This window comes from Trichomonas vaginalis, chromosome II (assembly GCF_026262505.1).
Source record: "Trichomonas vaginalis G3 chromosome II, whole genome shotgun sequence".
Classification (NCBI taxonomy): Eukaryota; Parabasalia; order Trichomonadida; family Trichomonadidae; genus Trichomonas; species Trichomonas vaginalis.
The window spans coordinates 25,960,637-25,986,350 of NC_067204.1; the positions used below are offsets into that span (position 1 = coordinate 25,960,637).

The 25,714-nt window shown below is 33.6% G+C and overlaps 11 protein-coding genes and 1 pseudogene across 12 annotated transcripts, besides 4 other annotated features; 3 read left to right on the forward strand and 9 right to left on the reverse strand.

The window, feature by feature from the left end:
- Positions 1 to 111: 111 nt before the first annotated feature.
- On the forward strand, positions 112 to 1,210 carry TVAGG3_0611350 (glycine-rich protein family; the record flags this gene model as incomplete). The annotated part of the gene is made up of 1 exon (XM_001308043.1): positions 253 to 1,188. The coding sequence occupies one exon, from the start codon at positions 253 to 255 to the stop codon at positions 1,186 to 1,188; it is 936 nt and encodes a 311-aa protein (XP_001308044.1).
- A 210-nt stretch (positions 1,211 to 1,420) lies between these two features.
- TVAGG3_0611360 (uncharacterized protein) lies at positions 1,421 to 1,771 on the reverse strand (the record flags this gene model as incomplete). Its single annotated transcript, XM_001308044.1, has 1 exon — positions 1,421 to 1,771. The coding sequence occupies one exon, from the start codon at positions 1,769 to 1,771 to the stop codon at positions 1,421 to 1,423; it is 351 nt and encodes a 116-aa protein (XP_001308045.1).
- A 707-nt stretch (positions 1,772 to 2,478) lies between these two features.
- On the reverse strand, positions 2,479 to 3,081 carry TVAGG3_0611370 (uncharacterized protein; the record flags this gene model as incomplete). Its single annotated transcript, XM_001308045.1, has 1 exon — positions 2,479 to 3,081. The coding sequence occupies one exon, from the start codon at positions 3,079 to 3,081 to the stop codon at positions 2,479 to 2,481; it is 603 nt and encodes a 200-aa protein (XP_001308046.1).
- A 497-nt stretch (positions 3,082 to 3,578) lies between these two features.
- On the reverse strand, positions 3,579 to 6,075 carry TVAGG3_0611380 (protein ubiquitination; the record flags this gene model as incomplete). The annotated part of the gene is made up of 1 exon (XM_001308046.1): positions 3,689 to 6,067. One exon carries the CDS (start codon positions 6,065 to 6,067, stop codon positions 3,689 to 3,691), a length of 2,379 nt encoding a protein of 792 aa, XP_001308047.1.
- A 1,725-nt stretch (positions 6,076 to 7,800) lies between these two features.
- TVAGG3_0611390 (regulation of vesicle fusion) lies at positions 7,801 to 9,540 on the reverse strand (the record flags this gene model as incomplete). The annotated part of the gene is made up of 1 exon (XM_001308047.1): positions 7,801 to 9,540. One exon carries the CDS (start codon positions 9,538 to 9,540, stop codon positions 7,801 to 7,803), a length of 1,740 nt encoding a protein of 579 aa, XP_001308048.1.
- A 127-nt stretch (positions 9,541 to 9,667) lies between these two features.
- TVAGG3_0611400 (Ankyrin repeat family) lies at positions 9,668 to 9,934 on the reverse strand (the record flags this gene model as incomplete). Its single annotated transcript, XM_001308048.1, has 1 exon — positions 9,668 to 9,934. One exon carries the CDS (start codon positions 9,932 to 9,934, stop codon positions 9,668 to 9,670), a length of 267 nt encoding a protein of 88 aa, XP_001308049.1.
- A 135-nt stretch (positions 9,935 to 10,069) lies between these two features.
- TVAGG3_0611410 (proteasome regulatory particle assembly) lies at positions 10,070 to 11,074 on the reverse strand (the record flags this gene model as incomplete). The annotated part of the gene is made up of 1 exon (XM_001308049.1): positions 10,070 to 11,074. One exon carries the CDS (start codon positions 11,072 to 11,074, stop codon positions 10,070 to 10,072), a length of 1,005 nt encoding a protein of 334 aa, XP_001308050.1.
- A 391-nt stretch (positions 11,075 to 11,465) lies between these two features.
- On the forward strand, positions 11,466 to 12,836 carry TVAGG3_0611420 (cysteine proteinases family; the record flags this gene model as incomplete). Its single annotated transcript, XM_001308050.1, has 1 exon — positions 11,466 to 12,836. The coding sequence occupies one exon, from the start codon at positions 11,466 to 11,468 to the stop codon at positions 12,834 to 12,836; it is 1,371 nt and encodes a 456-aa protein (XP_001308051.1).
- A 30-nt stretch (positions 12,837 to 12,866) lies between these two features.
- Positions 12,867 to 13,061: a mobile genetic element.
- Positions 13,062 to 13,334: 273 nt separating this feature from the next.
- TVAGG3_0611440 (assembly abnormal protein 6-related family) lies at positions 13,335 to 13,997 on the forward strand (the record flags this gene model as incomplete). The annotated part of the gene is made up of 1 exon (XM_001308051.2): positions 13,335 to 13,973. One exon carries the CDS (start codon positions 13,335 to 13,337, stop codon positions 13,971 to 13,973), a length of 639 nt encoding a protein of 212 aa, XP_001308052.1.
- Positions 13,998 to 14,291: 294 nt separating this feature from the next.
- On the reverse strand, positions 14,292 to 15,462 carry TVAGG3_0611450 (protein of unknown function, DUF2804; the record flags this gene model as incomplete). Its single annotated transcript, XM_001308052.1, has 1 exon — positions 14,304 to 15,455. The coding sequence occupies one exon, from the start codon at positions 15,453 to 15,455 to the stop codon at positions 14,304 to 14,306; it is 1,152 nt and encodes a 383-aa protein (XP_001308053.1).
- A 952-nt stretch (positions 15,463 to 16,414) lies between these two features.
- Positions 16,415 to 17,997: a mobile genetic element.
- Positions 17,998 to 19,556: 1,559 nt separating this feature from the next.
- Positions 19,557 to 19,589: a mobile genetic element.
- A 57-nt stretch (positions 19,590 to 19,646) lies between these two features.
- TVAGG3_0611480 (mRNA splicing, via spliceosome) lies at positions 19,647 to 21,185 on the reverse strand (the record flags this gene model as incomplete). The annotated part of the gene is made up of 1 exon (XM_001308053.2): positions 19,647 to 20,684. One exon carries the CDS (start codon positions 20,682 to 20,684, stop codon positions 19,647 to 19,649), a length of 1,038 nt encoding a protein of 345 aa, XP_001308054.2.
- Positions 21,186 to 21,188: 3 nt separating this feature from the next.
- Positions 21,189 to 25,714: a mobile genetic element.
- Positions 24,539 to 25,087, reverse strand: TVAGG3_0611500 (annotated as a pseudogene). The gene has a single exon. A coding segment is annotated over exon 1 (549 nt).

Consider the following 25,714-nt stretch of genomic DNA (forward strand, 5'->3'; position numbering starts at 1 on the left):
TTTCCATTTCAAAGTCGTTAAAAGTAATTTTAATTTCAATGAACAGTGTAAAAATACACAAATATTCTTTTATGTTCAAAAATGTCATATTTTTAATGAAATAGAGGTGCTATTTCAGCATACAAAAAGTATACTAAGCATCTTTTCCATGTTGTTAACAAGTCTCTCGGCACAAATAGAATCACGTACTACGATGGAGGCCGAAGAGCAATCTTCAAATACCCTTGCCAAGGGTCAGACTGCACTCCATATATGGGCCTCCTCACTCCCGGTGAATATAAGATAGAGCTATGGGGTGCCGGCAGTGGCTTCCCAGACCATTCATATGGAAGCTACGGTGCATATGTTCGAGGAACAATCTCTCTCTCAACTCCATCTGTTTTCTATATTTATCTTGGCCAACGAGGAACCGAATCGACAAATATAACCTTTAACGGAGGAACTCCAGGCTCATTATACATGCGCACAACAACTGCAGGTGGTGGCTCCTCTGATATTCGACTTGTTCCCGGTGATTGGAATTCCTTTGAAAGTCTTAAGAGCCGAATCATGGTGGCCGGTGCTGGAGGTGGTTGTTGTGACCATTATAACAATATCACCGGAGGTAGTGGTGGTGGTCTAAAAGGCGAAGATGGTATTCTTACAATAAATTCTCCTTGCTTGAAAAAAGAATGTGATGATAAAATTGAAAACTCCTGCTTCAATACAATTCCAACAGGCGGAAATCAAACAAATGGCGGAATTGATGCCATTTGGAACAATATATCGTCTAAATTTGGAATTGGAGGTTATGTGAATAAAGGATTAACTCGGCCATCAGGTGGTTCTGGATATTATGGTGGTGGTGGTGGTGTTAGTTCAAATTGTGTTATTAGTTGTGGTGCTGGCGGTTCTTCGTTCGTGTCAGGACTGACAGGATGTGACGCAATTAATGAGTCATCAACAGGATTTGATAGTATTTTTCATACACATCAACCTATTCACTACTCGGGATACACATTCACCGACGCAATCATGCTTAACGGCGGAAACCCAGAAATCCCACAACCCGAAAACACAATTTTCTATGACGGTGCATGTCAAATTACGATTTTGAGTGACTTTACATCATTTCTCAAAACATGCCATCCTTCTTTCACTTCTACTCAAACTTTCTTCCTAACCTTTGCAATTTTCATTCAAACTTGATTAAAGAAATAATATATGCAGACTAAAATCTAAGGATTCCAAACCATAAGCTACTAAATTTGTTATAAGCTATCAGTTCAATATTTTATTACTGAGAAGTATCCTTCATATATCCATATATAGATATTTTCGTACCGAAACACCAATTTATACTAATAGTTGAGAAATTCAGTAAATTTTTAAAAAATTTGAATAAAATACAGAACAAGATTTATAAATTCAAACATTAAAACTAAAAATATTTTTGTCTGCAAAACTGGAAACTCCAGTAAAACACTTCATTTGTAATCCATGACTTTCCACTTGGAGATTTCTCAAATGTATGTCTCTTTGATAAAATTTTCATCTTTTTAAGTAGCAAATCGTAGTAAGTTGGATTCCAAAGTGTCTCATTGAAAATATACGGTACAGCATTAACAGGATGGGAAAATCTTTGTCTTCCTTGGTATTTTGATAGGATTGTGTCAATTTTAGATGGATCATTAACAATGAATGGCTTAAAACCATACCATTGCTGCGGTAAAACTGCAACAAATGGAACTCGAGATTTCATAATTAATGGAGCGGAAATGTTTCTAGGCATAAACTGCGCATAGTTCAAATCTACATTAATTGCTCCGAATTTAAGGTCTGGGAATGAGTTTGGTTGGCCAAACTTGCCACTTTTGAAAACAAATAGTGCATTAACTCACTTGTAGCAGTAGAATCATAAAACAATATGCATTTATCATATTCTCCTGTGTAGAATGATCCGAAGCTCCCGCTATTTAGATGCTTGTAAGCTGGTAAAGTATTAAAAATTGAATCTTGGTTTGAAGGGACAGAAAGAGGATACCAACTAGAAGAATTACAAGCCGAATATAACCAATTGAATATTAGTCGCTCAAATGGATGCATTGGCTTATATATGTATTTTGATTTTAATTGTTTCTGAATTGACTCAGTCAAATCTTTGAAATTGGCTCTATCTTCTCCGCCATGGAAATATTTGTCCGTAGAATTAAGTAAATTGATCTTGAAAGTCTTATTGATTTGATTTCCTTCGTGGTCGAACAAAATTTCTTTGTAATGTGGCATTCCAGGGCCAAACTCATTCCATGGGATATGATCTGTCAAATTATAAGTTAAATTTGAGAACTTATTCCAAAATTCGTCTTGTGAAACTCTTCTCGAAATATTTGTTGGTAAGATTAAGTTAAACCATGTATTGTTTGATCCAACGACATAAAATGGCTGAGAAAAATTATCTCCTTCCAAATTTCGTTTAATAAAGCATCTGGATCTGTCGAATTATCTCTCAGTTAATGGAGGACCATAATATAGTTGAGCTGGAACTGTGTAAGGATTCCTTCCTGAACAATCAATTTTTTGTTTTCGTTTTTGAGTTGTTTCATTTGGTGGTATATAAGATTCGTTCATCAGTTCTCGTGCAAGCTTAATTTCATCTTTAATTTGCCTTTCTGCAAGCTTTAATAATCGAGAATAATCTTTCTTTTGAATAACAGAGAAAAGAGCATGCGAGGGGTATAGCAAGACAAAGTTAACACTAGAATTCACTGCCAAGTAGCTTAAATCATGAAGAATAACCTGGTTTCCAAACATAACTCTAAGTTTTGGAAAAACTGACATTGCTTTGTGCATGATATGGAGTTCTGTTCTAGTAGGGTGCTTGTTAGTAAAAATTAATGCAATTTCATCATATCTCATTAAATGTCTGAAATTTCGTTCATAAATGTTTCTATTGAGCGTAGAAATAAAGGTTTCTTCAGTTCCATCAAATTCGTAGAATCTTTTTTCGTATGGGTTCCATAGATTGCAAGATTTCGTTGAATTAGTTGTAATAACATTTACAAATCCGATTTTTTCATATAGATTGTCAGACAATCGTCTCATGTTATTATAGTTTTTGCATGGTGAAACTATTGTAACGTAGCTGCTATTTTGAAAATCTTTTAGATTTTCTATATATGTAACGTTACCGTAAAAGTATTGAATGGGTTCAAATATGTCTGAATAGTTCGAAACTGATGAGAAGTGATATGTTCTATTATATGATAATGTAAAACTAAAATTATTATAGGAAAAATCGCTTTTTACCTTAATGAAACGTAGATCAAGGTCAGATAAATTGTTTATTGATTCGTTATAATAGTTGCAAACTTCTCTGGTAGTACAAGAATAGAAAATATAATACTCACTTTCGTTATATGTTGAGTTTCCTAATACCCAACGATTTTGTGATAAATCAAACATCGGCTCCAGTAATTCAATATTAACTTTATCGGTTGTTTCAACACAATTAGCTAATCGAATTATCAGAGAAATCATCACAAAATAGTTCCGAACGCCAAAAATGAATTCCTTATATCACGACATAATATAGGGTATGTATTTTTTACATAAAAAATAATTAAATAGTTGTAAATTAATTAAGAGAGCGTAACATCTCAAAAGTATTTCAATAAGATGCATAAATTATTTCGGAAAATACAAATAATATTTATTCAAATTCAATTTCAGTACAGTAATATCCATCTTCTTTAAACATTTCTTGCTCACCGTTATTTTCTTCTGCATAAGTTGCTCCTCTTTTTTCAAGATATGCTATTACCGAAGAAGATTCTGCGAAATCAATTGCTGATTTCCCATCTTTGTTTTTATGCTTAACATCAGCACCTTTTGAACCAAGTAATTGAACTGTTTGGAAATCATCATTCATCGCTGCGTACATCAAAGCAGTGTTTCCTTTTTCAGTTTGATCATCATAAAAGGCACCATCATTTAAACATTGTTCAACTAAACTTTTGATGTTTGCAAACGCGGCAGCGGCAATTAATGGTCCTTGATTATTTCTGACTTGAGTTTTTGCTCCATTCTTTAATAGGTATTTAGTTATTAAGTCTTTCCCTTCTATAACAGAATAAAATAAAGGAGTATCATTATTTGAATTCCTGTGCTCCATATCACTTCCTGATCTCAATAAAGATCTCACAACTTGCTCTTTTTCGCAATAATAAATTGGTGTATTTCCATCAACATCTCCTTCATTAAGGAGTTTCTTAAGTTTTTCAATTGATAATAAGTAATCAATTGCTGTTGAATTATCATTTCCGGCTGCATAATGAATTACATTTTTACCTTTATTATCATGCGCAAAGAAATTTGCTCCCCTTTCCATCAAATATCTCAAAGCATCAGTAAATCCATGCTCAGCAGCATATAAAACTGCTGTTAAACCATCAAAACTAGAATGATTTAAATCACATTTCTTTTCATCGAAATATTTCAATAAATCAATAGATGCAACTGAAATCATAATTGGTGTCATTCCATTTTCGCATTCTTCATCAATTTTGGCACCATGATAAATTAATCTTTCAATAACTGTTTTATTATGATGTTTAACTGCATGGAAGAAAGCAGTATTTGATTTATTGTCCTTATCATTCAAGTCTAAGCCATTTTTTATAAGAATGTCAATTAATTCTTCTCCGCATTTATTTGTTGCAATCATCAAAGCTGTTTCGTTGTCTTTAGTTGTTTGTTTTGCATCAGCACCGCATGATAAAAGAAATTCAACAGTATTAACAAGATTCATTGAACAAGCCTTTAAAAGAGGGGTATATCCGTTCTCATCTTTTTCTTCAATGTTTGCTCCATGTTCAACTAATTTCTTAGCGATTGGAAAATGAAAGTCAAATATACAACTTCTCACTAATACAGAACATCCTTTATCATCTCTTGCATTAACATTTGCTCCTTTATCTATTAGATATTCAACAACTTCTTGATTTCCATCAAAAACGCCGCGAATGATTCCTTTATCATCTTTCAAAAAATCCAAACCATTTCGTTCAAGCAAATGTACAATTTCTAGATTCATTTTTTGAGTGGAAACAATTTCTTCTGGTATTTCACAACCTTCTCCTAACAACAAGTTAATTGCAAATATGTCATTGTTTTCAGCAGCTTGCATGAAAGCATCTTTCCTTGCGTTTTTTGTTGAATTTTTGTAAAACAATTTTAATAAATCTAAATTTTGGAATCTGACGCAGTCATATAAAACAAAGTCATAAGCATTGTGTTGTGCAACCAGGTCTTTTGCTATCTCATTACTATGATATTTAATTGACCTGGATATGTGATCATGTGAAAAGTTTCTTTTTATTTTAACAATTTCGTAAATTTCAAAATTTCCTCCTGAAATCAACAAATTCAAAGTTGACTCTGTGATCTTCATTTCTTTGTTCATGAAGTATTTGAAGCATCTTAATGCACCGTAGTGGCAACTTGCATCTAGGAGATTTAGTTTATTCACTTTTTCATCAAAATTTCCTTGTATTTTTTCTAAAACTTTATCGAGATCATCATTCATCATTACTTTAGCTAATTCTGAATCATCTTCATTACCATGCATTAGTTGTTCTAGTGTGTAATCTTTATATGTATTCTTGATTACGTTTCCTGTGATCTTTGATACATATTTCTTTCGTCGAAGTAATTCAGCTAAAAATGATTGTTTCGAACCAAATTTTGTTGTGCCATGGAGGGCTATCCAAAGATCTGCATAAAGATAAGTATAATATGGACGTACTTGTGAAGCATGAGTAATTGCATCGAATATAAAGAGTTTGTACGATTGAGTTTTAAATATTGAAATTTTATCTAAATATTTTTTATAGGTCTGATCAGTAATTTTATATATACAATCGATAATTAATTGGTAATCTTCAAATGAAGCGTTCTCTTCTTTCGTATTGAACATTTTGAAAACTTCGGAGTTTGTTATTAATGAATTCGTTTGCTTAGATGTGCTGCTATCGATGGAAATTCTGGTATTATTGGTATCATTTGACGAATCGTTAGAGTTATTGCTCATAAATTTTGCTAAAATCTTTTTGAAAAATGAAATTAACCCGAAATTTTAATTACACAATAATTGTATTAATATTCGATTATACGGTACCTTATTAATTTCGATAAATTTTAACATTTTTCAATTTCTTATTGAAAGAACGATTTATTCATAGAAATATAAATCATCGGTCAATCAATAAACAAACATAATCATATACACATCATTTCAAAAAAGGACACCTCAATCAATTAACATTGAAATCAACGGTGTGAAATACACCGTTGAAGCAGGAAATGATTATGCGATTGTTGGAGTCCCTGGTCAAATTGCCTGTAATGCTATAGATAATAACACCTTCACTTCCAGAGAGATTAATCTTGAAACATATGTTACTATAAATAGTAAAACATATGATGTTCTTGAAATTGCTCCTTATGCATTCTTTAAATATAGATCATTTCAGAAGATCGTATTACCTCAAAATTTAATCAAGATTGGCAAGTGTGCATTTGATCAAGGAAGCCATTCAATAGAAACACTAGTAATTCCAGATTCTGTTCTTTATTTAGAAACTTATTGTTTTGCATCATCTAATATTAAAATTCTCAAGTTAGGGAAAAATATTCGAGAAATTGGTTTTTGTATATGTGGATCTGATAAGTATCTAGAAAGGATTATTGTTGACCCTAATAATCATTATTTTGCACATGATGCCCTATATAATCTGTATTCAAAAGATTATTCAGTTCTTTATCAAGTCAATGCTATTCAAGAACATTACACAACACCATAAACAGTTAAACTTATTAAAACAAAAGCATTTGACGGGATTCCAATCAAATCTATAATTATTACTCAAGATTGCGAATTTGAAGTTTATTCTTTCGATTATTTAATTAACCTCCAAAATATAACATTCTATGGAAGAATTAAAACCAAAAATTCAATATTTCGAGCAGAGACTTCGATGAAATTGATTAGATATTATTCAGATAGACCTGTATTTGGAGCTCTATTTGAATTAATGGAAACAACAAGTTTTGTCGTTTATTGCTGCTATAATTTTAATGAGAATTTTTCGGGAATTGTTCCAAGTCGAGAATTTGCTTGCATAAACCCACAAATTATGTCATGCGTAGCAAGCATATATCAATCATCATTCAGATTTTTCTTCATCATATTTATCATCGTCTAAACACATTTAATTTTTTTCATAATACTTCTAATACTTACCTATTTTCTTATCTAAGTATTACTATAAGCATAGAAAAACAACTTGCTAATTATTTTTGAATAAAAGAATAGTTTCACAAATGATAAGATAAAAATATTTTTACAATGTTTAAAATGTATTATCAAAATGTAAACATTATAGCATAACAAACGAAAAATTAAAGATCTTCAAGAATGAATTGTGAACATTTGCACATTTTTATGGATTCTCTTTAAATTATCTTCAAAACATGCATAACTTTTACATTGAATTACTATTAAATTATACAAAATTGGCAGACAAGATCAATTTGCTAAAATATATGCATATTTTTGGCTGATCTCTAAATTTCCTTTTTTCACTGAGATATATTTGAATTTATTCAGCTTAAAGAGACCAATTATATACATGAATCTATATGTGCACATATTGTTATATAAAATTTCCATTCACTCGCTTTAGATGACGAGATAAAATTGCATAAACCTTCTCACTTGAAGATTGTTTATTAATTTTCAAAAACAAAGATAAAGTTTTATTTTTATTCGCAATAAAGTTTGAAAAACTCATATTTTAAGTCTTCATGAACTTCCTTTTTCTCTTCTTCTTTTGGTTCTTGTACATAATATTTTTTCATGAAATAATATGCGAAATCACAAATTTTCATTGGATCTATTGTTGTCATGAAGTTAGTGAACTCAGTAAGAATCGCAGTTATTACTACTCTCTGTTGTTTTGACATATACGAAGCCAATTCAACAACAGTTCCTGCGATGAAGTAAACAAACCAATGATTCGGAGATTCAGAACACAACATTCTCGACCAAACAGGCCATATATCAGTGATTGATCTCTTAAACAACATGACGTAATCAGAGTATCCCCACATCAAATCCGTCAGCTTATTAATATGTAGCCACAATGATGTAGGAGGTGAAATTTTGTTGATAATTTTCATCGTTTTTGCGGCCATTTCTTTACAAAATTCAGCAACTCTGGCCAAACTTTCATCCTGTTTGAGCAACAAAAGGAAATAAGCATTATACCAGAAGATCTTGTATTCAACATCACCTACGTCAATTAAATTTCCTTCTTTATCTGTTGGCTGACCATTTTCGTTCCATTTCGGAATGAAAAGGTCAATGAAAGGAACAACCATGTCATTCATGCCTTGTACGTATCCTAAATTGGGATTATATATTTCATAAGCCTTTAATATTCTTGTTAAAAGTGACAAACCGATTCCATTTTGGTCTTTAAAAGCTGGATGTTGTCTGTCGGTTCTAATGACATCGTGCATGATTACTCTTTGCGCCAAATTCCTTGTCCTGTTGTTCTTGATCTGTTCTTCAAGTGTCAGTGCTGATTGCTCGCAAAATGTTTCGTATTCAAATTTTAATTTTTTATCAATTTCTTCTCTTTGAGATTTCGTGGAATCAACTGGGTAAATGGATAATAAATATGATAAGGTTGGAATTATTGCATCGGTTTCAACACCATTGAGATAAATTTTCGATTTAATTTGATCAAAATTTTGGAGAACTCCGTTTTCATCATAGGAGTTCATAATGTCTTGTAAAGAAACTAGTGATGTCTTTTGTGGTTCTATCTGTCTATTAACTGTTGAAAAAATGTAATATCTGTATGAATCGCAGTCAAATTCTTGTAAGATATTAAAAGCTTCAACCTGGTTATTCTTTTGTACGTATCGTATAATTCTAATGTAGTATTCAACAACATCAATCCAGAATCTCTTGAGATCGTCTGTATTTGTTTCTAAAATAATATCTGGAGATATATAATCGCCAAAATTCGGATTTACATTTTGTAATACACGTAATGACCATACTTTTTCATGCTTTGGGTGAGCAATACCGTAAGTCAATAATTTTTCTACGAAGAATACAAATTGTGCAAAATGAGCTTGCTGTATGCTAAAATATCGAGTTTCATCAACTGTTGAATGAGAAATGATTAAAGTTAATGGATTAATTCCGAATTCAAATTTGGAAAGTTGCGTTGTAGGAATAAAAATGCTATTTCCGTAGCTCCAATCATATGTAGCATCTAATGTCAATGATTTGAGCAGCTTTGTTCTCGATTCTTTGCTATTATTAAGTTGTCTTTGCCATAATATGTAGAAATTTGATTTATTTTTCATAAGAGCTAATATGCCATCATTAGTACTCCTTTCTGGTGTAATTTCTTTGACTGATCTGATTACTGCTAATAAAACTTTTGATGACAAATTATCTGATTCCATATTTATCAGGAATGACATATTTTTGAAAGACAATCATATAAAATATTTGAGGAAAATTATGAATTTATTCAAACTAATGATTTGACTCAACAAATTCAATAAAAAAAATTATAACCAAATTTGGTTTCATAATAATAAGGACAGTTCAAGTATTACCTTGGTGAGAAATAAGAAGTTCTTCTATTTCTTTGTAGCCATGATAACTTGCAATAGAAAGCGCAGAGATCCCTTGTTTTGATTTTGCATTTACATCTGCGCCATGTGAAATAAGGGTTTCTACTAGATCTTTATTTTTAAGTTCTGTTGCAAGCATGAGAGCAGTTTCTCCTCTGCTCGCTGTTGCATTCACATCTGCGCCATGTGTAATAAGGGTTTCTACTACATCTTTATTTTGAAGTTTTGTAGCAAACATTAGAGCAGTTTCCTCTTTTTTTTTGTTTTTGCATTCACATTTGCACCTAATGAAATAAGGAGTTCAACCATATCTTTTCCAGATTTTACGCCATAATGTAGTGGAGTAAATCCATCATAATCTTCTTCGTTAATATTATAGGGTGACCGACGAAAGGGTAGCATCTCCAGAAAGGAGATATATGTCTGCTACATTTCTAGATAGATTTATATCTCCCTTTGAAATTAAAAGTTGAACTATTTCTTTCATATCATATTCTGCAGCAAAATGAAGAATACTCTTATGATAATCATTCCATTCTTTACAATTAATTCCACAATCAATAGCATATTTAACTGTTTTTAGCATTCTATGCTTTATTGCTTCGAGAATATTAAATTGATAGATTGTACTTTCGCCAAATTTCTTAATGAAATATAGGATTAAATCATCAACATTAAATTGGAGTAGAGAATTATCAAATTCATCAATCTTTCCATTGTTTGTAAATAGGAAAAGTGCTTCAAGATTGCTATAATTTTGAATATAATTCATATGTTTCATATTTGCTAAATCAAAGTTATTATCGAGGTACATTAAGAAATCGATGTTGTGTGATGCGATTATGGATTCAAAACATAGCTTAAGATTTGAATCATTAATTAATGGCAATGATTCTTTTATTATCCTTGGATTTCCACCTAAAAATGAAAATGCAATCGAAACGTTAGAGGGCTTAAATTTATTGTTTTCTTGTAAATACAAATAGCATTTTTCTGAACCATAATAGGAACATGCATCCAATAGATCGAGTTCAAAGTCAATGTTAAATAAGCGCTTTTTAATACTGTTCTTCAGCACAGAATCATCCTGATCAATGATATGAATCAATGCGGTAATATCATCATTCATGATTGCATTGAATATTGAATTTGGTATTAGATGTTCAGGAAATTCATAATCTTCTGTGTTTTCATTATTTTCGAATGCAGAAATAATATCTTTGATGTCAATAATGGGTTGAAATTTGTATTTATAATTTACCAAACTGTTAATTAAATCATAAAGTTGTAAATATGCTTTCATGTAACGGTCTCTCAGTAATAAAGCTTTGTAGATTGTTGTTAAAATATATGCTATGCTAAAATTATATTTGTTCATTAAGATATCTTTAACTTTGCTATATGTGCTTTCGACATTGTCAGATGTGAGACGATATATGCATCTAAATGCAGCGATATAGTCTGCATATATTCTGAATCTTTTTAAAGTTTGTAAAGTGTCGGATTTATATTATTTTTTTGTTTTTCCTCATTTTTCAGTCTTGATCGAAACTCCAAAATAAGCTTGCTGTTCAATAGAGTACATAAAATACCATATATTTATATATAGTAATATTGCTCACATTCGACCTGTTACATTTTGTAATTAAAGTTTGCTCATATACGCTACAAGTTGAGAAAAATCTAAATTAGTAGGCTTAAATAGGGTAAAATTTTCTTCAGAAATGACATTTTCCCTATACGATACGGACCATATTCAAAAATAATTAATGCTTTTGTTAACTTGCTTCGCTCGATCTCTCAAGAATTCAGATCCCCTCATCACGCAGGAGATTGTTGATGCAATTAATAATGATCCTAATGCACCATTCAAAGCAAAACTTTATCCAAAGTTTGCAAAGATGACTGTTGGTGATGCAAGGCGTTTCTTGTCACCAGTTCGCCCTCCACCACAAAATCAAGGTTCAGCTGTTCCAGTTGGTGCTAACGAAGAATTTTTCAACTGGGTGGATAAAAACTACATTACAGGGCTCACAAACGTTGCTGCTTATCCAAATGATGTTAATGCTTCTAATCAAAATTCAAAGAATTATTCAGGAACCCAACCAGGCAGATCTATTTATCCTCACGTCGAGAAAGTTAAGTTCCCGGTTTTTGATGTTACAAAGTTATGCAGCTCTTGGGCACCAGCAGTTACATCTGCAATGACAATCTCTGTTTCACGCTGGGCCGGCGAATTTGTCAACTTCTCTCTTCAGTACGTTCTTGACTGTGACATACTTGGCGATTCTTGCGTTGAACGTACTCCACTTAATGCATACCAACTCTTCTGGACATATCATCCACCAGACTTCGATAGCTGGGATAAACCAGGCGATGAACACTCAGAAAGAACTTCATATATGCAAGCACCACGTTCTGATTTCAATAGAGAAAACTGTGCTGACAACAGGTGCTATCCAGGTTTGACAAACTGCAAGCGTCACTGGGCACTTACTGGTAGTTGCAATCCAGGTGATGCAGAAACAGGTTGTCCAATCTACTTCCTTTACAACTGGCGCTGGATCAAATCTCATCTTTGGGAAGTTGGTGCTGTTACTTCTTCTATCACTGTTTACAGATCTCTCTTTACATACAACGGATCTGTTTACTCAGGCTACTTCAAACCTGATACAGGAGACACAGTTGTTGGTAATAACACAGGATGGGGTCAAATTCTTGGTATGCTAGATGTAACGATTGTTGGTTGGGGCCAGACAAAGCTTAATCTCTCTACTGACAGTTCTTTAAACACTCAGAGTCTTCAGCGTTGGTGGTGGGTCATTCCACACTTTGGAAGTGATTTCGGCATTCATTACGATTTTTGTAAAGGTGATACAAATTGCAAGACAAACAAAACTGCAATTTCCCACGAAAATGATCAAATCAAGTTAGCCAGCGACTCAGGCCAACTTTATATCACAGGTCTTACAGATGATTGGCAAGATGGTACCACAAACAAAAAAGGTTTCATGCAATTCAATCGCAGATTTGACGACTGCAACATTGAATCACAAGCAGTTGGTGCTGTTCCATATAACTTTGTTCCACTTCCACACAGAACACCATCTCCAACAGAAGATGAATCATCTGGTAATTAAAACTTGTTTTGATTTTTTAAACTACTTTTCTTAAGAGTGCACTTACCACTTTCTGACATTCTCTCAATTTTTTTGACATTCTAGTTTTTTATCCAAATTTTCTAAGGTAAAAAGTCATTAACTTTGTTCGGAAAGAAGTTATTTTATATATATGCAATACTTTTTTGCAATCACAATAAAGATATATTGATATTATGGAAGCATGTCAGAAAGTGGTAAGTGCACCTTTAAGCTGGATAGTACTATATGTGAAATAGCAGCAAAGTCATGTTTTTATATCACATACCACTTGTTTTGACACTCGAAATATAATAATTTCGAATTTTTAATAAAGAAATTTAGTTCAATATTTATAAAATCTATATTAGCTGTATCCTCTTCATTTAATATCGTATTACTTATGATAAAAGCTCGGAGCTAAAGAGAGATGGCGTTTTGAATATAATCTTATTCCATTGGTATGAAAAAAAAGACGTTTGCGATTTTTTTTTCATTGAAATGAGTGTAATTAGCGAAGCTGATACATTCCTTGAAGAGCAATGCCAAGATTATGATCCAAGTGTCACAAACGGATTTGAAATTAAGTTCAACCGTGAAATCATCTATAAAAACTCAGGAAGAGATAAAATTTATAGAACAAGAATTTTAACAAGTACGGATGAAGAAGGTGCACTTAACGAAGTTAGATTTGAACTATTTGATGACGAAAACATCGATTTTCTTTACGAATGTAGTTTAACAGCTGCTGAATACGAAGATTTCAAAGCAGCAAATCAGCTTACAATTCCTTTCGAGAACTTTGCGAACTCTGTTCAACTCCTTCTTGAAAACAGTGTTAAAAAGGTCGAAGAGTTTGAATGCAGATTTGCAGAAAACGTAGAGGAAGAAGCAGCTAGCATTAAGTTCTATCAGAAGCTTAGACTACGCCAAGTTGAAATATTTGGATTAGATTTCCATAGAAGCGATAAAGAATTCATCGAAGCTCATGCTCAATCTAGATTCAATCGCCTTAAGAACGAACTATCTCATAAGCGCCGTGAGTATGAAGAAATTCTTAAGAAGATTCAAGCAAAGAATCCAACAATTGCTAAACGCCTCAAAGCAGCTGTTGAAAATGCAGTTAAAAAGGCAAACTGATTGAATTATGTATAAAAATGATTTATTGATGTCCTTATAACTTATAAATAAATATTTTTAATATTTACTATTCAATATTGAAGTGTTACTAATGATGAAATACATAGAGTACCATAAAAGAATATTAAATTTTATTATGACATCTTTGGATTGTAGGTGTTTTAGGAAAAAACATATTATTGATAACAATGATTATTAATAGGTATAAATGTATACCAATTTTTGAGATAAATTTATCAAATATATTCATATTAAACAAATAATTAGAATATGAATTTTTATTATTCGAAATATATTTTAAATATAATTAAAAACAGCGTATTTAAACATTTACCATCTACTATAAACCTTTTCAGCAAATCCAGGAATATTTTCAAACTTAATTTCGCGCCCGTTTGTCAGTTTCAAAGTTCCTGAATAATTACCAAAGTACTGATTCTGGAGGGATCTGAGAACTAACAAATTACTATCAGCATGGCGAAGAACAATTGGAGTGAATTTTCCTTCAAAGTGGCCATTATCACTTGTAATAGTCCATGTATCCATCGGGTTGCTTGGAATATGGAATTCTATTTCAGATAGTTTATGAATCTTGCCTTTGTAGAAGATACAATTTTCTGAAGCTGGTGTTCTATCAGAAAATCCATATCCGAGGTTGAAACCGATCTTTTGGCCATCATCAAGAACGCCCGTTGCACTTCCCCAGTACCAAGTGCTTGAATATGGCCAATAACCACGACCGAAATCAAGCACTGTATAAGAACCGTTCGTAATGTTATAAGTTTGATCACCCATTACAACGGAGCCATATGTAGGCATGCCATTGACTTTTTCATTCATGTAAAAGTTATATCTGTTATGAGCCCAAGATGTTTGAATATTTAACGACTCATTGCCTGTAGGATGATGCATATGAAGGTCAATATAGATACCTTTTTGTCCATTTGGTAAAACTATTCCGCTAGAATTAACTTGAAGTCTTCTGACGTGATGATATTTTTGTATTCTCATTTGGAGGCCAATTCCATTATACGTAAGAGTGTGTTCATGAAGGGATGTTGGTGGAAGTCTAATTGTGCCTAATGGGAGTGGTGTAAATCTATCTTTTTGGGAAAATTTCTTTTCGTTTAGATCGATGACTGATAAAGAATACAATCCGATGTATCCTAAATCAGAAACTGTTGTGCATATGTAAATATTTAATGGGGCAATGTAAGTTGCGTAATAATCCCATTCTTTGATCCTCAATGGGTTAGCTTTGACAAAGCTTCGCATATATCTCCATATTGGATGCCTAGCCCATCCTTCATATTTTGTAGTTCCGTTCCTAAATAGATTTTCGTCTTGCTCTTTTTGTTCAATTTGCATTGGTTCTTTGAATTTAGGAGTATGTTCAACACCTACGCCAGAGAATATATTGGCTATTAGTAAGAACATGCCACTCAGCAAAATAAAAGTCGCTGTAGCCTTAAGGCAAGTCATATTTGATAATCGTAAAAAAAGTGCATGATTTCGTAGAAAATTGACAGATTTTATAAGGATTTTTTAAACGTACAGTTTTTGAAAAATAAGTGATTCACATAAGATTATTCAAGAATTTGAACAATGGAAGATCGAGGAAACAAATAGAATAACAAAGAAATATGATGACAAGTTCCAAGAATTTCCAGACGAGATTTTGCTGCATATGAATAGTTATCAAGAACAGAAAGGACAAAAACTAGCAACAATCATTAACGAATTACAAGAGCTGAGTGATGAATATGATGACCAGTTAGCAAAGAAAGAGCAAATGGGACAAAAAATTAAACAAAACTAAGAAAACTTGAAATAAAACCAATACAAGTCGATTCTAATCGAGAAACAAGAATTAATCGAACATCAGAGTTAAGTTTTAAGAACGAAATCTTAATAAAAGCATTGAAAGATATACAATTCGAAGCCAAGCTTCAAGATCTTAATAAAAGCATTGAAAGATATAAAAGATTATATACCACTGCTAGCACAATTGTTAACCAAGCATATCAAGAAAAAATAAATGAAGAACGAATTTACAACAAAAACTGGGTGAACTTAGATCTCCACATTATCATCGATCACAATGGTATCTATGAGAGTCACCATTGGGGAAATTGTAATAGCATATATGGCATCAAGAAAAACCTTGCCATACTAGATAGATATCTAAATGTATAAAAACAAAATTCGCGAACTTCAAATTAAGTATCAAAAGATAATAATATCACATTTTTAATACGTAATGACAGATCGCCATCATATTGTAATACATGACATTGCCAATTAAATAATATTAAACAAGATATATATTTGATATTTCTAAAATTTAACATTCTTGAGATATTCAATTTTTAATATCATATACAGCCTTGCTTTAAAATTGATAATTTGAATTTCAGTGAGCAGTAGTAATTATTAAAGCAAAAGGTACATTCACTAGGTGATAACAGTAAAATGGGATGAAAATAGGATAAATAGCATCCCTATATAGTGCCTAACAATATTTATACGGGCCAAAAAAATTTGGCTAGAGATTTGGCGAGTTATAAAACTTAGAAAATTGAGAGGGATTTTTATTTTTGAATTTTTTTGGAAAGTTAAAATTGCGATTAAAAATCGATTTCCAGGAGAACTAAGCATCTCATCATATATTTAAATCGATAAAAATATTAAATAATAGTTGAATAGTATAACAACGTGAAATTATGGCTGAATCTACAGAAAAAATGAACATATTTGACATTTTTGAAAATTCATACGTTAGATGGTGACAGACTCATAAACTATACTTTAGCTAAGATTGATATATGGTTTCAACAACACATGGTTAAAATCGTAAAAATATTTTAGATTTCAAAAAGATATATATGGTAATATAATGGACAAAGTCAACAAATAGCATGTTAAATATGTTATAATTAACTTTTTATTAGATCCAATAGTAGATATCGAATGGTTTCCAGCTTTATGGTTAAATATTTTCTTTTCGAGCTTCTCTTTAACTGTTGTATTAAGGTTGTAAATTTTTGATGCTAGAAACTATGGAATCTTCTTTGCTGCTGCATTTTTCTTGAGAGTTCTTGCAATTTCGAATAGATCTGCGCATTGTATGAAATGGAGGCTTTAAAATATCTTGAAAATAGAATAGGACTGCTTTTCCAAAGGAATGCTTACTTGTAAATCAGAGAGTTTCAAAATTGACAGCAAGATTATCATCATAACTTTCGATTTTGCTGCGAAAAAGGAAGACAAGTAATTAACAAATCATTTACTGTTGTTCATCAAAAGAAGAAAACTTTGATAACAACTAATGATGATAAAATCAAGCTATCTTTTAATATTTTAAATTGATAAGACATTCAAAATATTTGAATGGTTTAAAATATTTTCTTTTAATTTCTATAAGATATTATCATGATTATATAATAAAATTTAAATTTTATTCAAAAAGGCAATATTTCAAACTTTTAATTTCAAAAATCTTAATTCTGCAATAAGTGTATTTAATTGTAGCAAATTTAATGATCCTTCGTCATGCTTAGCAATTTGGAACTCATAAATTAATGATTTCTTCAAGTAAAATTCTGCATTATTTCAAAAGTCAATAATTCTCTAGTAACTTTTCTTCAAACCCTAACCATTATATTATATGTATAATGGAGAATAATTGCAAAGAAAGATAGCCGAATTTACTGGGTAGTTCTTGTGATGCGAAATAATTGCAAATTAACACCTAGTTTTAACAGCATCAATCTCTTTTTGCTCTCATTTAAATGCATTCGCACACTTTAATTTTGAAATATAAGAGTTTTGGAAATTATCAAATTTATCTGCTCAAATACTATAGATCTTCATAAGTGTTAATAGAATCATTAGCCTTACATATAGTGTTTAATATAATGATGCACATTATACTGGGATTCATTCCTTATTCATCTAGTTATTATAAGATTTACAACCCCATGAAAATTTAAAATTTTGTCAAAAATAGTGAATGTACCTTTTTAAAGCATAGGCATCTTTAAGGATATTTAAGGATATATTGCTAAAATCGTTGCAGTAGAATATTGTCTTAAAAAGGTATTCCGTAATATTTTAATGAAATTTTTTAAAGGTCTGCTTAGTTAATATGATGAGACATTAATGAATTCATTTGTATAGATTCTTAACCGCGTGTCGCGCATCAGAAAAAAAATTTACACATTTATCTCTGAATTTGAGCAAAATATTCATTTAATAGTTGGATAAGAAGTCCTATTCTCCATTTTCAAATTTTCGACTTTTATTGACGGTTTTGTTCTTACGACTTTCAGAATAATGGGTGAAAAGGAAGATTTCCACCTTATGTACAACGAGTTGGCAGAAAGATATCGAAACTATCATGAAATCATAGCTTCTTTCGTGCGTATTAACACAACAAATGACACCGAAATACATGAAATTTATCAAAAGATGAAAACAATTTCTTTTGAGACAGATATTTTTCCAAAAAGAATAATCCCTGCCATTTATAACACTTACAAATATAATAATAGATATTTGAAATCATATTGGTCCATTATCAAAATGTTTTATGAAGAATTTCGGATAAAACTTGATTTTAGGGATCATCCAGCTTTAGAATACTTCTTTAATAAGGAATATGGATTCCCAATAAGTATTCGAGATAATAAGCTACTCATTGGACAATGAATGCAATATAAGACATTGATTTATTGGCAGGAGAAAAAAAAATTATATTTTTCATTTTGGACAATCCGAAATTTTTCTAATTTTATTGAATTGCATATATGTTAATTTGCAGTTGAGTGATATCAGCGAGAAACTTATATGCACGTTTAACTTTATCAGATTTCAAATGAAAACATGGATTTCATTGATTGTTTTTCAATACGAGCTCCACAAAAATGATACAAAGATGAATAAGTAGTAGTACGCCTAAAAACAAGGTAAAACACAAAAAATTAGCAACAAATTACTTAATTTCGGCTATTATTGTGAAAAGTGAATATGCCAAAAACATTTATTCCATCATCTTGTTATCTATACTTCACTACAGACGAATATGAAGAGATATCAATTTACAAAATTTTACCAAAAAGAGATTAGGCCTAATTTTTACGGCCATTCTTTATTGTTTGTTACACAGATGCTAGATCCACTACTCCCCAAAACAAGTCATTTTTTGAATGGCCCCGTTTTTTAGGCCTTCATTTTATGAAAAATGCCAATATTATACGAATCTTAATATATTTATTGTTTTGTTCTCAATAAAGGTATTCAAAAGTCAATATAAACCATTCAAAATTGAGAGGAAACTCATTGAGAGGCTCTTCGAGTAGTGAGGAAGGGTAAATTTTGAGAGCCAAAATTTCAAACCCCCTCAATATTTCAAAGCCCTTCTACTTAGATTTTGTGACTACCTTACTTATTTTAATTGCAGAAAAGTATAGCAGCCATATTAGGTACTATAGAGTGATTTATATTTACTTTCTCCTGACCAACAATATTAACTTTTGACCTTAGAATCTTGGGATCGAAAGCTTGTGTGTCAAAAAAAATTGAGAGAATGTCAGAAAGTGGTAAGTGCATTCTTAAAGCCTTAAGTGAAAAATAAAGAGATTATAATGATAACAAACAAAAAATATATATTTATTAATCAAAAGAAGCAGCATTGACTGGATCAAAAAGATGAGAAGCGTTATTTTTCTCGAAGAATTTTTGACACTGAGTCAAAGCATCAAAAACATATTTTCTGAAGTTTCCAAAGTTTCTTTGATGGGGCATTGGCATTGATTCATAAGCTAGAACGCATTTGTTTGATGCAGATATTTCCTTTGGAATTGATTCGTGTTCCAAATTCCAGTTAATTCTGTTTTCCATCAAACTTTTGAACTTTCTAAATCCTTTTTCTCCGCATTCTGCAACAACAAAGTATCTCTCTGGGTATTTAACAACAAATATACCACCAGACAAGAACAGTTTTTGGCCCATCTTCAAAATTGTACTTAAATGAAGAGGATGATTTAGAGATTTAACGGAATAACATAGATCAATTGTGTTTTTATCGGCATCTTCCATCATCTTACTTTGTTTCTTCATCTTTCGCTCCTCAGGAGTCAGCTTATTCTCTTCATTTCTCTCTAAATGCTCTTTAATTCTTTTTTCTTGAGCCATTTTTTGGCGATTTTCAACTTCAGTTGGTTTGAGAAATGCTTCACCACTGTTGTAGTTGATCATCGTCTGCGGTTTGACGCGTGATGGCTCTGGTTCTTTGAGATTTAATCTGATCATTAATCTTTCTTGGTTTGCTTTCTCGAGTTTTCGGATGTGGCGGTCTCGCTTGAGTTCATCTGGTGTCAGCATGGTCGGAACTGCACGAGACTCGAGCTTTTTAACAGGCATTGGAGCAGAATTTTGAAATGAGTTGTCAATTTCCAAAAAAGCTGGCTCCCAGGTAGTTTCGTCGACAAAAGGAGCATCCCACCAATCAACTGTTGGTATTTCATAGTTCCTACGCATGGCAATAACGTCGTAAATTGGAAGTCCAGATGCAACTGCGATATCTGTTCGAATTTCTTCTCTTTTCTCTTCAATGGCTTTGGTTATTGATCCTTGTGGTATAAACTTGAATTCTCTGTTGGTTGGACGTACTGCAGTTGGAATTTTTCTGTCGATTGGAACTTTTTGCATTTTTTCTGTTTTGTTTGTTCTTTCTATTTTAATAACATTTCCTTTTTCATCTATTTGCTCGCCTTTTTCGTTTAGACGTAGTTTTTCAAAATTTTGGTCTGAATCTCGTAATGATATAGCAGCAGAGCTTAGAAAGAAGCCAGGTGCATTCTTTTTAGGAACACTTGTTGTAGGTAGATGTGTCTGTTTAGGAATTTGAGGAATTTGCGGTTTTTGATAAGGAATTTTTGGTGGCTGAGGTCTTTGTGGATTTTTATTAAATAGTGCCGGTCTATTATGCGTATTATTATGCTTATTATGTTCTGGTTGCTTATTTTGATTTCTATTATCTCTTTGAAATTCCGAAAGATCTTTTTCTCTGATTTTTTCAATTTGGCGTTTAAATTTATGAACAAAATGCTTTGTATTTGCATGCGCAATTGAAAAGAATGTATCTAATTGATCGTATAGTTTAGATTGATCTGTATCAACTTTTGCAGCACGAAGAAGTATAGATTTAACGCAAATCACTATCAATATTGCACCTTTGCCTGTCAAAAGTTCTTCGCATCTCTTGAGGTGTGAGAAGTTTCTCGACAGAGGAAACTTTCATATCGAATGTTGCCTCTGTCGAGATGTATGTGACAGGCAAAGTGCAATCACCTATCAATATTGCACTTTGCCTGTCAAAAGTTCTCGCATCTCTTGAGGTGTGAGGAAGTTTCTCGACAGAGGAAACTTTCATATCGAATGTTGCCTCTGTCGAGATGTATGTGGACAGGCAAAGTGCAATCACCTATCAATATTGCACTTTGCCTGTCAAAAGTTCTTCGCATCTCTTGAGGTGTGAGGAAGTTTCTCGACAGAGGAAACTTTCATATCGAATGTTGCCTCTGTCGAGATGTATGTGACAGGCAAAGTGCAATCACCTATCAATATTGCACTTTGCCTGTCAAAAGTTCTTCGCATCTCTTGAGGTGTGAGGAAGTTTCTCGACAGAGGAAACTTTCATATCGAATGTTGCCTCTGTCGAGATGTATGTGACAGGCAAAGTGCAATCACCTATCAATATTGCACTTTGCCTGTCAAAAGTTCTTCGCATCTCTTGAGGTGTGAGGAAGTTTCTCGACAGAGGAAACTTTCATATCGAATGTTGCCTCTGTCGAGATGTATGTGACAGGCAAAGTGCAATCACCTATCAATATTGCACTTTGCCTGTCAAAAGTTCTTCGCATCTCTTGAGGTGTGAGGAAGTTTCTCGACAGAGGAAACTTTCATATCGAATGTTGCCTCTGTCGAGATGTATGTGACAGGCAAAGTGCAATCACCTATCAATATTGCACTTTGCCTGTCAAAAGTTCTTCGCATCTCTTGAGGTGTGAGGAAGTTTCTCGACAGAGGAAACTTTCATATCGAATGTTGCCTCTGTCGAGATGTATGTGACAGGCAAAGTGCAATCACCTATCAATATTGCACTTTGCCTGTCAAAAGTTCTTCGCATCTCTTGAGGTGTGAGGAAGTTTCTCGACAGAGGAAACTTTCATATCGAATGTTGCCTCTGTCGAGATGTATGTGACAGGCAAAGTGCAATCACCTATCAATATTGCACTTTGCCTGTCAAAAGTTCTTCGCATCTCTTGAGGTGTGAGGAAGTTTCTCGACAGAGGAAACTTTCATATCGAATGTTGCCTCTGTCGAGATGTATGTGACAGGCAAAGTGCAATCACCTATCAATATTGCACTTTGCCTGTCAAAAGTTCTTCGCATCTCTTGAGGTGTGAGGAAGTTTCTCGACAGAGGAAACTTTCATATCGAATGTTGCCTCTGTCGAGATGTATGTGACAGGCAAAGTGCAATCACCTATCAATATTGCACTTTGCCTGTCAAAAGTTCTTCGCATCTCTTGAGGTGTGAGGAAGTTTCTCGACAGAGGAAACTTTCATATCGAATGTTGCCTCTGTCGAGATGTATGTGACAGGCAAAGTGCAATCACCTATCAATATTGCACTTTGCCTGTCAAAAGTTCTTCGCATCTCTTGAGGTGTGAGGAAGTTTCTCGACAGAGGAAACTTTCATATCGAATGTTGCCTCTGTCGAGATGTATGTGACAGGCAAAGTGCAATCACCTATCAATATTGCACTTTGCCTGTCAAAAGTTCTTCGCATCTCTTGAGGTGTGAGGAAGTTTCTCGACAGAGGAAACTTTCATATCGAATGTTGCCTCTGTCGAGATGTATGTGACAGGCAAAGTGCAATCACCTATCAATATTGCACTTTGCCTGTCAAAAGTTCTTCGCATCTCTTGAGGTGTGAGGAAGTTTCTCGACAGAGGAAACTTTCATATCGAATGTTGCCTCTGTCGAGATGTATGTGACAGGCAAAGTGCAATCACCTATCAATATTGCACTTTGCCTGTCAAAAGTTCTTCGCATCTCTTGAGGTGTGAGGAAGTTTCTCGACAGAGGAAACTTTCATATCGAATGTTGCCTCTGTCGAGATGTATGTGACAGGCAAAGTGCAATCACCTATCAATATTGCACTTTGCCTGTCAAAAGTTCTTCGCATCTCTTGAGGTGTGAGGAAGTTTCTCGACAGAGGAAACTTTCATATCGAATGTTGCCTCTGTCGAGATGTATGTGACAGGCAAAGTGCAATCACCTATCAATATTGCACTTTGCCTGTCAAAAGTTCTTCGCATCTCTTGAGGTGTGAGGAAGTTTCTCGACAGAGGAAACTTTCATATCGAATGTTGCCTCTGTCGAGATGTATGTGACAGGCAAAGTGCAATCACCTATCAATATTGCACTTTGCCTGTCAAAAGTTCTTCGCATCTCTTGAGGTGTGAGGAAGTTTCTCGACAGAGGAAACTTTCATATCGAATGTTGCCTCTGTCGAGATGTATGTGACAGGCAAAGTGCAATCACCTATCAATATTGCACTTTGCCTGTCAAAAGTTTTCGCATCTCTTGAGGTGTGAGGAAGTTTCTCGACAGAGGAAACTTTCATATCGAATGTTGCCTCTGTCGAGATGTATGTGACAGGCAAAGTGCAATCACCTATCAATATTGCACTTTGCCTGTCAAAAGTTCTTCGCATCTCTTGAGGTGTGAGGAAGTTTCTCGACAGAGGAAACTTTCATATCGAATGTTGCCTCTGTCGAGATGTATGTGACAGGCAAAGTGCAATCACCTATCAATATTGCACTTTGCCTGTCAAAAGTTCTTCGCATCTCTTGAGGTGTGAGGAAGTTTCTCGACAGAGGAAACTTTCATATCGAATGTTGCCTCTGTCGAGATGTATGTGACAGGCAAAGTGCAAACCTATCAATATTGCACTTTGCCTGTCAAAAGTTCTTCGCATCTCTTGAGGTGTGAGGAAGTTTCTCGACAGAGGAAACTTTCATATCGAATGTTGCCTCTGTCGAGATGTATGTGACAGGCAAAGTGCAATCACCTATCAATATTGCACTTTGCCTGTCAAAAGTTCTTCGCATCTCTTGAGGTGTGAGGAAGTTTCTCGACAGAGGAAACTTTCATATCGAATGTTGCCTCTGTCGAGATGTATGTGACAGGCAAAGTGCAATCACCTATCAATATTGCACTTTGCCTGTCAAAAGTTCTTCGCATCTCTTGAGGTGTGAGGAAGTTTCTCGACAGAGGAAACTTTCATATCGAATGTTGCCTCTGTCGAGATGTATGTGACAGGCAAAGTGCAATCACCTATCAATATTGCACTTTGCCTGTCAAAAGTTCTTCGCATCTCTTGAGGTGTGAGGAAGTTTCTCGACAGAGGAAACTTTCATATCGAATGTTGCCTCTGTCGAGATGTATGTGACAGGCAAAGTGCAATCACCTATCAATATTGCACTTTGCCTGTCAAAAGTTCTTCGCATCTCTTGAGGTGTGAGGAAGTTTCTCGACAGAGGAAACTTTCATATCGAATGTTGCCTCTGTCGAGATGTATGTGACAGGCAAAGTGCAATCACCTATCAATATTGCACTTTGCCTGTCAAAAGTTCTTCGCATCTCTTGAGGTGTGAGGAAGTTCTCGACAGAGGAAACTTTCATATCGAATGTTGCCTCTGTCGAGATGTATGTGACAGGCAAAGTGCATCCACCTATCAATATTGCACTTTGCCTGTCAAAAGTTCTTCGCATCTCTTGAGGTGTGAGGAAGTTTCTCGACAGAGGAAACTTTCATATCGAATGTTGCCTTCTGTGAGATGTATGTGACAGGCAAAGTGCAATCACCTATCAATATTGCACTTTGCCTGTCAAAAGTTCTTCGCATCTCTTGAGGTGTGAGGAAGTTTCTCCGACAGAGGAAACTTTCATATCGAATGTTGCCTCTGTCGAGATGTATGTGACAGGCAAAGTGCAATCACCTATCAATATTGCACTTTGCCTGTCAAAAGTTCTTCGCATCTCTTGAGGTGTGAGGAAGTTTCTCGACAGAGGAAACTTTCATATCGAATGTTGCCTCTGTCGAGATGTATGTGACAGGCAAAGTGCAATCACCTATCAATATTGCACTTTGCCTGTCAAAAGTTCTTCGCATCTCTTGAGGTGTGAGGAAGTTTCTCGACAGAGGAAACTTTCATATCGAATGTTGCCTCTGTCGAGATGTATGTGACAGGCAAAGTGCAATCACCTATCAATATTGCACTTTGCCTGTCAAAAGTTCTTCGCATCTCTTGAGGTGTGAGGAAGTTTCTCGACAGAGGAAACTTTCATATCGAATGTTGCCTCTGTCGAGATGTATGTGACAGGCAAAGTGCAATCACCTATCAATATTGCACTTTGCCTGTCAAAAGTTCTCCATCTCTTGAGGTGTGAGGAAGTTTCTCGACAGAGGAAACTTTCATATCGAATGTTGCCTCTGTCGAGATGTATGTGACAGGCAAAGTGCAATCACCTTAATACAATATCTTGACTTTGCCTGTCAAAAGTTCTTCGCATCTCTTGAGGTGTGAGGAAGTTTCTCCGACAGAGGAAACTTTCATATCGAATGTTGCCTCTGTCGAGATGTATGTGACAGGCAAAGTGGCAATC